The 18,360-nt window shown below is 36.7% G+C and overlaps 1 protein-coding gene across 3 annotated transcripts in view; it reads left to right on the top strand.

Moving 5' to 3' along the window:
* CCDC141 (coiled-coil domain containing 141) overlaps positions 1-17,873 on the top strand; it is a 64,575-nt gene extending 46,702 nt beyond the window's left edge. The window contains exons 18-24 of one of the 3 annotated variants that reach the window (XR_008355073.1): positions 6,796-6,936; positions 7,093-7,287; positions 8,633-8,816; positions 10,282-10,394; positions 11,593-12,470; positions 16,407-16,931; positions 17,444-17,873. Coding sequence is in view for 2 of the 3 variants with exons in the window: in XM_053471640.1 (XP_053327615.1) it covers positions 6,796-6,936; positions 7,093-7,287; positions 8,633-8,816; positions 10,282-10,394; positions 11,593-12,470; positions 16,407-16,683 (1,788 nt within the window). In the remaining variant the exon portion in view is untranslated. Of the gene's footprint in view, positions 1-6,795; positions 6,937-7,092; positions 7,288-8,632; positions 8,817-10,281; positions 10,395-11,592; positions 13,019-16,406; positions 17,055-17,443 lie in introns of those variants that run through there. The other 2 variants (XM_053471640.1, XM_053471641.1) reach the window with 2 other exon arrangements.
* The last annotated feature ends 487 nt before the right edge of the window (positions 17,874-18,360 follow it).

The following is an 18,360-nucleotide window of genomic DNA, read 5'->3' as shown; positions in this document are numbered from 1 at the left end:
TGCACCTCAGCACTTGGTGACCTCCTTTGTGACTATGCGTCTTCTGCTTCGTGGCTGAGCTCCTGTTGTTCTTAAACACTTCCAATAAAAGATAAAAACCCTGGTCACCCTCAAGGGCTGTTTGAAAACAGCTTACTTAGAATTGTAATGGAAATTACTGGGTTTTATGGCTCAGCTTTGGCTAGGCTCTCATTCTGTTTGTGATTTATCACCATCCTTTTATCTTACTACATCCTATGTTTAATGTTATGAATCTATAATACCTGGTCTGGTCTTAGGCAGTACCTAATGAGAGGAATAGAATCAATAACAGTGACAATTTGATTTAGGACTGTCAGACAACTGCTGTTCTCATGAGAGTAAACAGAAGCAAAACAGTGACAATTTGATAGGGCTGACAGACATCTTATCTTGGAGCAGGAACTGGGGACAGGACTGGTGCCCAACTTGACTTGAGACAGAGAAAAAAAAAACTGACCACCCTTAATATGGTCCTTGGATTTAAACCATAAGACCCAGTCATTGCACATGCTCTGGGTTAACTACAGTGCTAAGCTTTTTAGAGGACTCCTCTTGCACAAAGTTTGTTCCTGACACTAAGCTCTACTCTTTTTGAAGTTGCAACCCTTTGACAAAGCTACAGCAGCCAATTTAACCCTAGCCTATTTTGTTACGGATGCTATTTTTTCTTAGTATGAAGCATCTTAATAGGAATGCACATACAGTACTGTTCAAAATTTTGGGGTCACTGTTTTCATGGAAACAGGGGAAATTTAGCTGTGCTAACATAATTCCAAAAAGGGGTTCTAATGATCAATTAGCCTTTTAAACTTGGATTAGCTAACACAATGAGTGATGGTAGCTGATAAAGAGCATCCGTATGCCTATGAAGATATTTCATAATTTTTTTTTCCATTTTCTGCTAAATTAGTCATTTACAAGATTAACAATCCAGTATGCATGGTATTTTTGACCTATTTGATGGCATTTCCATAGACAAGCTTTACTTTTCTTTAAAACAAACAAGGGTATTCCTAAGTGACCCCAAACTTTGAGAACAATAGTCTATATGGGCCCTTCACTAAATGTGCTTCATTTTATAAGCAACTCCTATATGGTAGAGGAGGTTAAGCCTTGGTTACATGGACTCAGGGAAACTTACAATTAAATATTGTTTTACATGCACTGCTTGTTGAGACTCTCTGATTGTCTGTAGTCAGAGAAATCTAATCTGAGTCTATATCATTTTCAGAAACCCAATTAAGCCATAAAATGATTTGTCATGGTACTCCACACTTTTTACTGCATGAGCGAAAATAGTCACAGCATGCAAAGCTATCACCAGCTGGGTTCACTCTCCGCTCACATTTGTTAACAGCAGTATTCATGTTCAGGGACAGAATAAGATGGTGTGTGTGTGTTTGTTTTTCCATCTGTAAATGTACCCAAACAATTTTTATTATATTTGTGTCGTTTGCAAAAACAATAGAAGATCAAAAATGTCTAATCAGTTATAATGATAGAATAGAAAGAAAACAAACATTCTGAAGCCTAGCAAGGGGACAGGACTCCTTCTGTTGGCAATGCATATCAACAGATTAAGCAACTCTTTAGGGTCCTCATCACCGTACAGGATAGTATTAAATACAGATTCCTCATAAAGTTATACTGTATATCTGTTATTTAATCCTAAACAAAATTTGTGGCCATAATTATTGCATTCGTTTTTTGCTAAGGGGCTTTAATATATATATATATATATATATATATATATATATATATATATATATATATACTAATATTATTTAATGTTGTAAATAACTATTGTAGCTGGAAGCTGCTGGATTGTAATGGAATCTTCAGAGACCATTTATCACTCCCATCATCCCCGTGTTCCAATGGCACGTTGCATTCTCAAATTCAAGTTTACGTTTAAAAGGCTAATTGATTATTTGCAATAATGTTGCAGCCAGAGGACCTAGCAGAGGCTTCAAGACCTTGCTGACTACATGTACATGGCCTTCCTAAGTACATGCCTTGCCTAAGGGCAGTCCCAACAGGGAATTTCCAGGTGGGGCAAGTTTCCTTTGAAAACCCATGAGATGAGGTTACACCACCCATGGATTTGTAATGCTCTGCAAACCTTGCTGGCACTCCAAGGTCTAATTGTTAATTAATTGGCATTAGTTTTACAAAGTAGTCTTTATCATATTGCGTCCATTATATTTCATGAGCACATAAGCATGCGTTCCGAGGATAATAGCTGAAACCATCCGAGCTTTAGGAACAAGCTAATTTTGCAGCTGTAAGTTTGCTTCGCAATAAGACGTGTTTTTTTTTTTTTAATCGATAGAATGGAATAGCTTGCTATTGCTGTCTATGGTTTTGTAACCTAGGGGTGGGTACTGTGCAATGAATGTTTCATAATCCCTTGGTTGAAGAGTGCAGCCTACACCAGCTGTCACCGTCACACAAGCATATACACCGGCTTATGTCGTTACGAATGTAGCATGTCCCAAAAAAAACAAGGGACAGCATGGAATTTGTTCGCAAGCATTGGACACCGGCATTACTTAAAGTAGCGCTCCAGCCCTGTTTTCAAGTTAGATATCACAGTGTGTTTTACTGCATGCAAACAGGTGCAGGCATTCTTTAGTTACTGGAGTCCTCTTCTCTGTCATTTAAGTCCTCCCCAGCTGCCAAAAGTAGGAGACATTCCAAAATATGCAAAATATGAACCCCCATTCTAATCAATGCGCGCTATCAAAACACGTATGTTTTAATAGAATACATGCAATTGGCTGCTGCTTCAGTGACTTGAAAGGGAGTTCTAATTGCATGTGCGAGAAATGGACATTTTAGCCAGGAGGAGGAAAATATCACCGGAGTCCAGCAACTAAACAATCCATACAGCACTCTGCATGGGGTAAATTGTATTGTATAAAAAGTCCATACAATATTGATTCCAACAAGCATTAAACAAATACAAACACAATTTGGGGAACTAGAGTGGTCCTTAAAGCCAGCACATTCAGATCTATAGCCGGTGCATATCAGTTCTCATTCTTCAAATGTGCCTTTAGTTAAGAATAATTATGATCGATAACCACTGTTTTTAAAAACGGTATATTTCACTTGCCGGAGTCACTTCAAATGTTTCATGTATTGTTGGTAAATCTGTTTGCCGAAGACCACCTGTCTTTGAATCAGCAGTCTTATCTCTGAAATAGGAATCCATGCTATAAATCAAATATTATAATTTACTATTACTCTATAAAAAAAAAAAAAAATCTTATTTTATACGGACTTATAAGTACTAAAGGTTACTTAACCAATAAATTGAACTATTATGATATAATAGTATGGGAGATAGCAGTTGAGACACCACATGCTCCATGAAAACTATAATTGAGTCAGCCCCAAGCTATGTGAACCTGAGAATCTGCCGTTCACATGGAGCCCCCAAGATTGAAGGATTAACCGACAGGTGAACGACTTGACGTGAGAGCGGCATAGAACCATCTTATGGGCAGGAATGGGAGTATGTACTCGATGAGAGGTGAGGCGCAGGGTGGTATTTTTGGAGACTGGTAGCAATATAAGTAGATGTGTCATTAGCGAGCGCTTTATATGTTAGAAATCTGATAAGAAATGAGGATAACGAATTCTGAAAGATAAATACAAGCAGCGCAAGGATCCACACAGAGCGCTGTGTTAGATCGGTGCCAAGTAATGAAAAGATGTGTAATATTGGCAAAAAACTAGGACCCTGTCTCCTAGATAGGAAACCAGTTTGAACATGACCCCATAATTTTCTATCCAAATCGTGTGATGCACCACTTCTTATCTATGTCCTGGTTGTATTGTGGAATATGATGATATTATATGAACTGGCTCTGCCTCTTACTGCACCCTCCAAAAAATGTACAAAAAAAAAAACATTTTCATGACATTTTCAAAATTTTTACGAGTTTCCTGCAATGTATGTCATAATACACTCAGGATGTTTTTACCGGTAAGTTACATATGTAGTAGATCCTTAGCAATTGGAAGCACATTTGTTCTCATTGAATAGTGAGGATAAAAGAGGCATTTTGGTGAGAATCTCTGCCCTCTTACTTACACAGAAGCTGTACGCTAACATTTGTCAGTCAGTCATTTGTCAGTCAGTCCTGTTGGCTTTTTTTTACAACAATGTGAGCAGACATTGAGAGTGTGCACTCCCGCTTTATTAATGCATTCTCTACTAGTGACTGTCCAAAACTGGAATGGGAAAATGAGTCTTTCTGCATTACGTGTAATCAAACACAAATAGTTAACCCATGGCTTATAGAAGACACATCTTAATAAGAAGAAATGAGTGATTTGTTAATTGCAATTGTATAGTAGATTTGTGTATTTGCATTCAGGATAAAAACAAACACGAATGTTGAGTCTTCGTTGTTCAAACTGAATACCGAAAAACAAATATGGTGGCGGATAAACTTACACGAAGACGCACGACACAAAGATTCTTCATTTCTTCGTCTTCGTTTTCACATCACACCCGCCATTTCTTGAAAGAGGGACATTGATTGAGTGAGCTGACATTCATTTGTCCAATCAGCTCACTCTTGTGACATCATGCATTTAATAATACCTATTAAATTTAAAATTGATAATAAATTAATAACAGATCTTTAACCAAACCGGTGCACTACTACTATTGTGAACCTTACATTAACCCAATAACTCTAAGTCTATTCTAAGCTTATTTTGAGGTTTTGACCCATTTTCTTCCATATGCATACCTGTCAACAGTCCCAAACTTCTCAGGACAGTCCTACCCCCCCCCCCAGTCCTGTCCTGTCAAATTCAGGTTGTAGGTAAGTATGCCATTGTAGGTGAGTTGCAAATGTTAGGTAAGTTTGTCAAATTGGTCTCAAAATCCCCATTTAGCTTCTTCGTTGCGTTCATTTATTGATTTTATGACCATTTCACGGCATCATCACTCATTGCTGATGTCATTTTATTTTACATTTTTCTTTTGCAACAATTCACACCTAATTATTAGGTACATTTGTCAGTCAGCCCTGTTGGGTGTTCTGACAACAATGTGAGCAGACGGAAGATATTGTTCCCAAAACATGCCAGAAATCCTACAGGCTCTTCACATATTTAAGGCTTGCAATCCTTTGCAATGAGCTCTCGGAGGCTGGCAATTTTCCTGTTGCTGTTACTAAGCCCGACCCCTGCTTGGTTCACTAAGCAAGCACACTTGCTGACTTGTCTTTTTTGCTCAAAGACCATTGAGTGGGAGAAAGCCTTTAATTGCTTCCAATTGCTTCCTCGCCTGTTCTTAAGTCAAGCATTACTGAGTTTAGAAGCATTTAAAATGTTACAGAAGTAAATCTATGTATGGCCCATATTTCTCTATGATATTGTTAAAGTACAGTAAAGTATAAATGTAGTCATGATTTCCAAAATATATCCAAGAGATGATCTATAATGACAGCACATCTCTATCTATGTGAGAATGTGAAATCAGATCACCTACTCTCAGAAAAAAATGGCTTGCATTTCAAAGGTTTGCAGCTGCCATTCCTCGTCTGACATCAGTTTGAAAACAGAGAGGTGCTAAGGAAAATACTTTGGCTTCCATTGTCTCCTCTTTGCTTTGTAGGATCTGGCCAAACGAAACATGGCGAGATGAGGTTATGCTAATTAGGCAGCAAGCAACCTTTTATCTTGATCTTTTGGACTAATCTCCACATTTGTTAACGTGGCAAGAGTGTTTATTCTTTTAGACCTCTGGCTTGGTCTAGCTGTAGGTTCCCATGTATTAAATAGATACAGTAGTATTAAATATGTCTGCATTTTACTGATGTTTATCCTCTCTATCACATGCATTATTTCGTATGAACCACCATGATATAAAAACTATTGTTATACTCTATTTAGTCATATCCTGATTTCCACGATGATAGGGGAACTCTGGTTTTCCCATCTAATATTTAAATACCTGTCTCGACCTTTCGCTCGCACAATGAGCTTCTTATATAGGGTTGAAGCACAGAAAAGGAACATGTCAAGCTCCAATCTCAGCAACCAAGTGATACAAAGTGAGGTGGAAGTTCTGTTGTGTTGATGGGTAGTTTCTGGCCAAAATATTCCAGATTCCTGTGGATGCAATATTTTAGTAAAACAAAAAAACTGAACAAATACAAATACCACACTATAAAGTCAAATTGAATAGACAAATCGATATATTTATTTTTCATGGTACTGTCCCTCTCAGAAATGAATTAATGTAAAATTCATTTAAATAAAAAGCAATGTGTGTTTACTGTGCACTTTCCTTCTGCCTTTTTATATGGTAAAGAATGTGACATAAGTAGAAAAATACAGCATGTAATGTGCTTTTAAAATGGATCCATAAAAGGAAAATGAAACGTAATGCACATTTAAGCGGCGAAGGTTATTATGATTTATAAACAGCAGCACATTTTATAGAATAACAAAACTGAACAATAAAATCATAACTGGCCTGCACAAAACATTTACTCTTTACTTCATGCTGACCGCGTTATTACAATCTAGATTTTGTGAGCTGAATTTTTCTTTTCTCATTTTTCGTGTCTAACATAAATAGGTTTCATTTCCTAAGATTTTCATTTATGGTTCTTTTTTTGTCATTTTTTTTAACCCGCCTTCCAACAATGTTCCTGCTTTGCATGCCAGACCCCATAAGTGATGTTAAAGCTTTGGTGCCTCCTATATTATAAAATACACCAAACAAATGTGCTTGCCTTTTAGTTAAATGAATCATTTAAAGATCTGAAGAAAAAATTCAACAATTTGAAGTTCAACTACACAAAAAAAGCTGACAAAGGCCGTAATTTGAAACTAATCAAGAATCAGATTCAGCAAGTGGAAATGCAGGCCGAAAAAATTCAGGTAAACTGAGCCTTTCCCAACAATGTAAAATACGTGAAGGGTTACTACTGGATACACCGTTATTGCATTTAAGATACAAATTGACAGTTATTAAAGCTTTTCTTATTTTGTACGTGAAAGGTAAAGGTTCTTTTGGGATATTTTTCTCTCATTTAGATTCTGAAGACAAAAGTTGATAACTTGGAAAAGAAGACTGTAACAGCTGCACTGCCTCAGAAAGTTGATAAAGCAGATGCTACCCGGTTGGCATTTAGTGATTTGCAGAAAAAAGTAAATGAATTCAGCCAAGTTGTGCAAGAATATAAACAGAATCTCGAAAGAACTGAAGATTTACACCTTATAACGGAAGAGGTAGTCATTGGCAAAACGATTGGCGTTATACTTGTTTATTACAATCTTGATTTTGTTTATCAGATTTAATGGCCCACCATTTTTCCTTTCCTTGTGGTTTCATAGGAAACACAACATCCAAAGTACTGTATGAACTATATCAAAGACATTTTGCATACATTGTATAGACTGTACGATCATTCTCATTGCTCTTAAAAGGAATTATTGATAATATAATGATGTTTTGAGATCAGGAACCTTGGTTTCCTAGTAGATTATGGTTAAATTAGTGTTATCTGGTTGGTCTGATGAATTGGCTAGAGGGGCATTTAAACATTTGTTCTACACAAACGCACACCGAGTCTAATGTTAAACTTCTACTTAAAATATCTGTTATGCTTGATGGAGGGGAAACAAATCTACACAAGAGGTTCATGCTACCAGAACCAGAAAAAATCTTGAAAACCTTCTGCATCATGCTTTCTGTTTGGACAATATATCCTTGCTTGTGAGGCATGGGTCACACGGTATATACAATTTAAGATCCAAATATTTACAACAGTAAGTGAGAAAAATGTCCCAGTATAGACCCTGCAGAGCAAATGGCAGCTTTTTAGTCCAACCCTGTATCACTACTAAGATAAGACAAGATAACAGGAGATCACATAGAGGAGGTATTCTCAACATGTTCTCAACCCATTTCCTTATTTCTACTACCTGAGATAAGGCTTTTATGTATTCATGTTATCCAGCACATCTGGCAAGGTAGTTGACTTGGTGGGTATTTTGACACATGGACATCCTAAAAACCTTTGAGGAGTAGCAGCCAGTTTAGACACCAGCCACGTCTGCAAATAATGGGTACTTCATTTACATATGAATTAGCCAATTAAATATGTGATCCACAGAGCAGTCCTAACAGAAGTGGTATGGGGTAGGACCTCTTCTCACCCCATCTTTTTTATTGGTTTATTGACCATATTTGGTCTAAACAAAATGCTTCAACCACACATTCCTTTAAGAACTAATGCTCAGTTATGTATTTACATATAGGATGGCAAATCTATAATTACTCCTGTATTTATAGATACACTTTAATTTTTTGAGAACTAACAGATTTACAGTTCAGAGTATAATAAATCGGTAAGTAAAAGAAGTGTAATGATAAGTACAATAGTCTACAGACCTTTTTATAGTGGTACGATAGGTAAGCATTCATTAGGAAAGGAGGCCCCTGCCCTGTAGAGCTTACGGTTTAATTTCTGGAAAGATCCAGCATTTGCAAAAGACCAATATAGAATTGTCAGATCCTGCATCTTGCAATTACACATTTCAGAAACCACTAACTAATGCATTTTTCTCAAAGTGTCAGTTTTGGTGTGAAGATGCCTGCGCTACTGTTGTCAGAGTCGGACGTTATTCTGCAGAATGCAAAACAAAGGAATCTGTTGAGATTCTTCTTAAGCAGTTCAACAAGTTCGTCGAACCTACTCTTCCGCAACAAGAAGAAAGGATCCAGCAATTAACCGATATTGCCAAACATGTCTATGGTAAGGCTTTCAGTTTGATGCAGTCCCTAACATGGAGTCCATTGGAATTTGAGAATTAAGAAAACATTGTAGCGCTGATCGGGGGAAGCCAGTAACTCTTCGGCTATTGCTAAACACCCCACTATTCTCTTCTCTGGCCAGTCAAATGGATACGAATAGCAGCTGTTGTGTTTCAAGCTGAGAAGCCAAATGTTGTTGTAATTAAGTACGTGTCATTAATGCTATAGCATTCAGTCTCAGAAACGTGGCAAACGGTTTTGTGATATTTTTTATACATATGGCTATTGGAAATGTTAATGCAACTACTGATTATTATCACACTGTGGAAAATAATGCAGTTGATTCATAGCATTCTGCATTGCTTTATTATTTTGGTAAAATATCTTATCCATGTATACCACTAGTTTTCCCTGATTTTTTTACAGGCGTATGTTCCAAGTCTCAAAAAGTACCTTGAATATATAATATATATATTTAGCGGAAGATACTTGGGTCACTGATCAGGTCTCGTTAAGCAGTACATTGTAGATAACAAAACTCCAGATATTGAAGTCTAGGGGATTCTGGTCACAGATTTCAAATTGATTGCTATCATAGTGATGCAAAAATCTAATATGTAATCACACTGATTGGTGAAAAAAGAATATGGTTAATAAATTAGGGTGATGATAAAATTGTAGCCTAATCTTCTTTAACTACATTGTGCATTTGAAAGAACACATTTCATATGCTTTGGAGTCTGATAGCTGTCACTGGATGGGAAGTCCACAGCTCAGTGTTCTCCTGGTTGGTGGTAACATTCACACAATCAGTCATAAGCCCCATGGGGTGGTGGATCAGGTCAAGGTGCCGGCATGTTTTAATCACCCTGTATTGATATTTACAAAGCATAATGAAATCTGATCTTCTACTTAACAAACTTACTGCCAAGAATAGTCTACCACTGTGAAATGTGATAACAGATTACATGATAATCACTAGATTGTCACAGCCACTATAAAATATTTCATATGTAACATAAGGAGGTTTTTTAAGTTACTGCAAGAGTGGTGGATAAGTGGAATAGCCTCTCAGCAGAAATGGTAAATGATACAATAGTGAGGCAATTAAAGCATGAATAGGATATGCAAATGGGTATCCTAAACATAAAACAAGGCCAAAAAACTGATTAAGGTTTCAGTCTTTGCAGCAGAAATACCGGTTCTTATCTGTGTCAAAATATAGATATTTTACGTCTATTTTATTTCCATTTTGTTCTGAAATAATGAATACAATTAGTATTATCAGGCATAGACTGTGTTTTCAGGGAACTATGCCAAAATAATATTAGTACATTTATATTTATATAATATTATAATAATCTAAAACTCATGATAGTATTACATTTATGTGTAAATGTGTCTAGCAATACAAAAATACCCATAAAAACTATAATATTTCATGTTTTGGTTTGGTATATCCATAGGACCTGAAGAAGGGTTAAAATGCATAGAGAAGATATTAGTGAAGAACAAGGAGACACTGGACTCTGTAAATGAGTTATGCTCGTACCTTAAAGAACTTGAAGAAAAGCTGGAGGTATTCTGAAATGTTAATTTCATTTTAAACTAAATGTTCCTTTTATGTTCAAACTTGCAATATGTTTGTACCCAAGCTGGCTGGCTTTGTACAACTCGGATTAAGAAATCGTCTTTCATCTTATCCAGTTTTAAAGGAATGGCAGCTTCAGATCCAAACACAATTCACATTTTATATAGCAAAGTAGGGAAGCTAAATCATGGAAACCTGAGTAAAGCTTCTTTCATTTATATAATGACATCATTTTCTACAGCTTGATGTTGTTTTATGGCTTTGCTTGCTCACAGATGTAAATTTATATGCCTTGTTTATTGACTCGTGTTAAATGGCTCTTACACACAATGCATTTTTATAGAAATAATAAATTACAGTCTCTGTAGAAATTGATGGGATTGATGTATTTTCTAAGTAGAGGAAGAGATAAAATAAAACCTTAAGCACTAACAACAATAAACAATAAAGAAACAAAACAATACATAACACTATATTTGAAGCTGAGCAGGACATTTAAAAAAATGTGTATAAATTAAATATGTACATTTTCATTAGAGAAACAATTAAAGTTTATTGGAAGTAAAATTATTAGTGCGCAAATGTTTAAGAGGCGAAAATATCGGATTGTTAGTAACCTGCTATAAATAGATGCAGATATGGAAAAACGTTACTTAGTTCTGTATAATGCTGGGAAGAATGCATGTCAGTCACCATTCCAACGTCATGAATCAGACATGATGGCGCTGGCCCTACAGAAAAGTCCAAAGTAGGGTTCTCCATCTAGGGGTTGAATGGGACAATACGTCTCTATGGAATCATCCCTTTTGTGGGTTCTGAAAAAAATCAATTACTTGTTTGGCTCCTAAAATCACGTTTTTTTTTTTTCTAGAGGTACAAGGTTGCAAATATAATTATTTTAGCACCACTAAAATATTTTTGCTTCATTGTTATATGATTTATAATACTTGAGCTAGTGATGTCCTCGGACATCAGATATCTTGCATGATCGGACAGGATATCTTGTATGATAGCAGTTAGCCGCTTCCATATCATTCAAACTATAAAACTTTTTATGTTTAAGTTGCAGTAGATTTTGTTTTAGTTCTTTGCTATTTTTTCAATTAGTTTTCTCTAGTATAGAAGCTCCTTGTATGTCTTTTGTAAAATTATTATTTTTAAAATGTTTTATATATTTTCTTCAAAGGAACCACATAAAGTGCCAGAAATCTCCATAAGTGCTGCATCAGATGAAGTTATTCTACCATCATCTTCCAAAGATGCTAGCTTACTAACAGACATGGATTTGCAGGCTGAATGCCTGGCGGAGGACGCTGTCTCTGGCGATGAATACGAGTGCATTTCGCCCGACGACATCTCCCTGCCTCCGCTTGCTGAAACTCCTGAATCCATCCCCCTACAGTCTGAAACAGAGCAAGACGAGCAGTGCTGTTACAGCTCCCACAGCATGCATGTCAGCTCCTACAGCATGCAAATGCAGATAAACGCCAGCGGCAAAACGGTGACAGACAGCTATGACCTCTTAACACCTGTTGCTTATACTGACACTTCCAGTGTCAAAAGGGAAATGACTTCCACTTATACAGAGAGATTCTGTTCTCCTATTGCTGGATATAAAACGGAATCTCCATCCACTCACCATTCAAGCACAGTTAACGAAACCCTTTACTCCTTAAACACATCTCCTTCAAAAGCCAAACCCAACTACAGCATGATGAATGAAATGCATGAAACCCGCACGCAGCACCATACTGTTTACTCAAACATGGAGAAAACAGGACAATTGCATGTTCCCAATAACACATCTAGAGTTAAAGATAGGCTTTACGCAACCCCCGATGCATTCTCAGGTCTCTTGTGTCAATCAGACTCTGCCAAAATATCCCAGAGAGATATGACTACCCAAGAAGAGATTAAGGGTTGTTCAGAAAACCACAGAAACGTTATACCTTCAGGTCAGACTACTGGCTTGTCCAAGTACCTGCCTAATGTCACTGTTAAAGAGGGCTCCCCAGTGACTTTGGAAGTAGAAGTTACCAGCTTTCCAGAGCCAACTCTAACATGGTGGGTAGCCTATAACGATCAATGAAAATCCCTTGTAATTCTATATGTACTAACGTGACTACCGTACATTAGTTTGTGTGTAACATCAGCAGCATGGTCTCTTCTAGTTATTTTTATGGTTAACATCTCACACCCAACAATATTAGTTTCCAATTATTAATCGTCTTTCTACACAACATTCCACATCAGCATTTAACTCTGATTTTCATACTTGAACAATGTTACTGCAATACGCTTTACAGCCCATAGAAACACGTTTGCAGAAAATGCAGGTTTCCAGGTGTCATAAGGTCATGCTCATTTCCAAAATGTTTCCTTGAAAATATGACGTTATCCTCTTGTAACTTGTTGACTTTGCTTCCATATATTAGTCTCATGTTCTAACATGCTGGTTAATTTATTACAAAAAAAAATAAAATAAATATACGGCAAGTAAATTGCCTTCATGCATAAACAGGTTCCTATGTCAAAACACAAGCCAATATTTTAGAAAGCTGGTGTATAATGCACTAGAAATGTTTGTAATAAAACTGTGTTTAAAGAGAAAACATTTTTGTGGTCCAGCATTTATAGAGCAAAACGCAGAATCACCACCTTTATTACATTTATCTGCAGAGAAATTCAAGAACACCCTGGAGCCATTTGAATCAAACATGACTTCAGATTACCATCCATAAAAATAGGACCAGGCTGAGATGTAAAATTGGCCCCAGAAACTTATGGCCAGTGGCCACTACCTGCTAGATACAAGCAACAGAACACTACACATTTAAATCAACTCAGATGTAGAAGTGAGATTGCATATATGCAGCAGCTAACTGCCCGCTACATTATTAAATGCATTAACATTAGGTGGGAACTGCCTGTCTGGGAACTCTTCAGGTGTCATCTCATTATTAAAACTTTGGGGCAGCACTTTATTCTCCAGGTAGAGGAAGTGTTTGATCTGAACGGGAATCTACTTCCATTTGTGCCTCTAGCCCCTGCCACCAGTCCATTGCTGCCCCTTCCCAGCAGCAATATGGAGCAAGAGTTTCTCAGGGTTAGGAGAGGGTCTGGTGGACAGTGTTATGTGGAGGTTGGGGGGCAAGTGGTGAAGAGGTGGGTAGAGAGGGGAAAGAGAGAGATAATTGGAAGGAGGGCATCAAGGAAATTTTAAAAAACAGAAGGATGCATGATAAAATATGGCACAATATTATTCATAAGATGTGAAGAATATCCTTGTAGATAAAGTATCAGTTCATTATATTTTACAAGTATTTTATTATCAATTAATAGAATTATATATATATATATATATATATATATATATATATTGTGACAGCGTGAACCCCAGGGAGATGATTAGCATGGCATCTGAGTACAGCTTGTATGCAGATTATACATATGGGTCCCTGGGGTGGAGCAATTGGAGAGCAGGGTGGGCCAATGCTCCATTTCCCCATTTTGTGGAAATTCCATGCCGGGTTTTCCAGGAGGCAAGAAGTCCACAGGATCCGGTCCGGGATTCCTATGGGGCCGGCATCAGGCACAGGTGCTGGACATTAAAAACCCCTGGAGCCTGATACTCAGGGAGACTGTTGGGGGAAGAGGAGGTTCCCTGTGCTCCCAGGGCAAGGAGAGGCCCTGAAGAAGACAATCCCTGAGCCAAGTGAGGCAATACCTGCCTGGACATTTTGTGTGCTGTCTGGGGAGGTTTTCCAGAGCCTGGCGTAGCTGGGTCTGGCTGGGAGGTTGAGGTAGTGAGTGATTAGGCTGGTCAGTCTGGACCAGCATAGTTCAGTTAGAGAGGGCTCCAATTGGGAGCTAGGTTTTCTTTTTACGATTTGGTTTTTGGGGTTTAAGCAGTTAAAATAAAGCTGCTGTTCCTGACTTTGATTGCCCTAGAGGACTGTGCTTAGGACCCCTAAAAGTGACATGTATGGCCCTCATGCCATAGGGTTTGTCACAATATATATATATATATATATATAACAACTGAAACATAACACATAATAATCTAAGTAAGAGATCAGGGAGATGGTGCAGCTACTGAGTTGGCATTCAGTTTCAATGGTTATTATTTAAAGATCAATGTACCACAATTCTGGTCTCACTTCCAGCAATATAAGAAAGGGTAACCTTAAATCCTCTTGCTCATCTATTACTATGCTGTTTAATAAATGGTCATATCTTCCTTCAAATTTGCCACTCGGGCATAAAATTGCTTTAATGAGAAGAGAAAATTGAACATTCACAATTTACTATGGTGTTATACAAAATTTCTAAATGCATTTTTGTAACACGGTATCATTAAAGAAAAAAAAAACTAGATTGAGCTACTTTTTAGTATTCAAGAAAAGAAAATGGATTTTTCCAGTTGACTGTCTTGTTTTTATCAAACTGGATTTGTTTTTTTAATAGAAAGAAGATTATGGGGTTATTAAAATATGTGGAACTAAAAATAAAAAAATTTAATCATATTGTTTTATACTTTGGGAAGTAGTTGACCCTGCATGCATGTACTATGTATAACATGCTCATATTTGTGATGATTTTGGGGTAGTATGTTCACGTTATTAATAGTAACTGTGGGAAGAAGTTATCCTGTTAGGTGCACGTAAGCAGGGTGTGGGATTCCATAAGAGACATTCAGCCCCCAACTTCATTCAAATCTATGGCATCTATTAACTAAGGGAGATTTTTTTATGGAGAATTGTGGTTTTAATTCATTGACTTTAATATACTTTATAAATATCCCATCCCAGTGAACTTCTGGTGTATGGAGTGAGATGGTTGCAACCACATCTCTGCTGCAGACTCTCCTGTCAACTTTCTCTTTAGTGAATAAAACCTAAAGACTACCTATATAATTTAGGCCTAATGACATTTAATATGTAAAGCACATGTGGCTGCTGTGAGTTTGCTGCAAATAGACAAATAATATTTGATGAAATTGTACACTGACTCCTGCATGTTTCAATGGAGATGGAAGCTGAAGACCACTCGTGGTTTCTTACGCCCTGGTAAGGGCATTTAGAGCAAAGTTCTCCAAGCAGGCACTGCCAGGGCTGTCTAATCTGACAACCATTGTATCACTCATGAAGTAGTGTGGTACTGTATGTATATAGTGTGGTTATTGTATTATTGATGAAATTGAGGATTTTTCATAAGCCTTTATGACACATTGATCACTATCTGTATGCCATTTACAGAAATTAAGTTATAAACACAATTATGTTGTTATATACAAAGGTTTGTGACTTGTAGGGCTATACAACTTTGTGACATATTCATACCCAGAGAAAAGTATCTGGTCTTAGAAAAGAGGGACATCAGGGGAGGAAAGAATGGAGGGATTTGAGTCCAAAAGAGGGGCTGTTCCTCCCATGTTCTCATGCATGAGAATAAGAGATATTTTTCCCATGGTGAGAGGATGACACATCTAACACACAAAACACCCACCAGTTTAATATACAGCGACCAGCCATGATGGGAGCATAGATTCACTCACCAGGACAGGATCAAAACCCACAGAGGAAGCACGCTGCAAATGCTTGGTGTTAAATAACATTTAAAATAAGAACTGAATGTGGTCTTTATTCATAGCAGAACACTTGAGTGAGGGAGTCCCTATCCTCCCTTCTCCTTGTCAGCTTTTGTAGACATTGCAAGCTATTGCAAACATTGAATCTAAATTCTGATTTCTGCCATTGAATCCCATTTCAGGTTTTCCCATTTGAATGGGCTTGTCTGGAAACTAATGTTTAAAAAAAATCTTAACACCTTAAATGCATCAGTACATGTAAGTGGCTAGGTGTTTGGGCCCTAAAAAGTATGGCATCAAAAAATTCTAGAATTATATATGAAAGTTCTAAAATGTGTTACAAACTCATTTGGTGCATGGATGCTTTAAATAAATCCATCTGAACTGACAATACTAAATCTTTACTTCAGGTGCAGGAAGGGGGAAAAGCTATCTACAGAAGAGGTTTTAACCGATCTCAAAAAGGAAGCAACTCAGACCTTGGTCATTGGAGAGGGGTACAAGAAAGATCCTGGTCATTTCATTGCTCAAACTTCAATTAATAAGGTCACTTTTTCTCCTAGTGGTGACCCTGATTGGAACGGGGATGTATCGCCTATTTCAGGACTGGACTGGATTAGTTTACTTTTCATGTACATTTGTGTATCACTGGTGTTTTGGGTGTTCAATAGCAAAATGCAAAGTTGATATCCAGAGCCCATGAATCCAACCATCACAATTTGGATTTAATTTTACACTGGACTTTTAAGAATTTCATATCGCTAATGTTTGAATCTATAAAAGTACTTCATAACTTAAATGCAAAAACGTTTGATTCCAGCACACAGGTATACATCACCTGAAGACACAAGAAAATAAATATGACAAAAGTTACATTAACAGAATTCTACAGAATATTTTACATTAATCACAAAATCCAATAACAAATATCCTATGTGTAAAATTATACTAAGTGCTTCAACTGTAAAGTTCAACTGTAAAGTTATTTTAATGGCTTTTACAGAGTCCAAAAAACATCTGCTAAGATGATGCTTATTGTTTCATTGATAACACATGCATGTATATAAGCATGGATGTGTATGTGTGTTTGAGCATGGGTGTGTAATTGTGTGTGTGTAAACATGCATGTGTACTTGTCTGTGTGTGTGAGCATGGATGTGTACTTGTGTGTGTGAACGTGGATGTGTACTTGTGTGTGTGAGCATGGATGTGTAAATGGGGTGAGATGCAGTGTGTGTTGGTGAGTATGAGTAAGTGTGTGTAATTTGTGCAAGTGCCTTTACATATGTTGTATGTTGGAAGGGGGGCAAGGGGCAATGATGGCACAGATTAGCTATATAACAGCAACTAGTCATAACTTTAACAGTCATAGATGGTAGTTCCATAAGTATTTGCTATATATTATTTCTTATATGATAATGACTTGTACAATCAGAAAATTGGAAAGGGAAATCGAAAGCCGTTTTCAGAACAGGGGGAAACTGCACCCCTTCACCCTTTCAGCTGTCTTCTGAACCAGATGATGTAAAGATAAGGAGTTATATATTACTTCACTCAGATAGTGTATGTAAAATATAGCACTGGAACAGAACAGATAGTTGAGGCAAAGTTATTTTTTACTGACGGATAATGTTTCAGAAATGCTAGAAGCTAATAAAAATGCTAATATAAACATAATGTTTTATGGTCAACTGAAAAACATAAATCATTATATTTTATACTTTAATTAGATTTAATTGCACAATATTCTATATTTCAATGTTAAATTGAATGCAGCAAAATGTAACGTTAAAGCGAGGCAGGCTGGCACATATTAATGTGTGTATGTAAGTGTATGTGAGCATGAATGTGTATGTGTAAACATTTGTGTGAGTATGAATGTGTAAATTCATGTGTATTTGTAAGTGTGTTTTAGCAAGGATGTTTAAATGTTTTTATGTTGGCATAAAATGTGTGTGTGTGTAAGTGTGTTTAAAAGAGTAAGTGTATGTGCTAATATTTGACCAATCTACTAGACAAACATCGCGTCCACTGGGTGAAAAACAGATTTTAAAAACCTGGCTGATTTTATTTTTTGTACCGTGTAAATGTATTAGTCCAATAATATCTACATCAAATGTAATTACTTAAATTTGGAAACTATCTCTCTGATTAAAGTATAACCTAATAATATAAATTAAGGTCACATTTTTTCTCAACTGCTATGTTTAAATCATACACTATGAATGAAGTGTGCAATACTATGGGGTCTTGTTCTATTTTTTAATTTAACTATTCATTTGTACAAAGATGTACAAATGCAGTAATGTAAAAAAGAAAGGACTCCCTTTTCGAATTCTATGGTTTTACATATCAGGACATAAT

The sequence above is a fragment of the Spea bombifrons genome, chromosome 7 (assembly GCF_027358695.1).
Source record: "Spea bombifrons isolate aSpeBom1 chromosome 7, aSpeBom1.2.pri, whole genome shotgun sequence".
NCBI classification, from domain to species: domain Eukaryota; kingdom Metazoa; phylum Chordata; class Amphibia; order Anura; family Pelobatidae; genus Spea; species Spea bombifrons.
The sequence above is the reverse complement of the archived record's forward strand: the minus strand, read 5'-3'. Positions and strand labels throughout refer to the sequence as shown.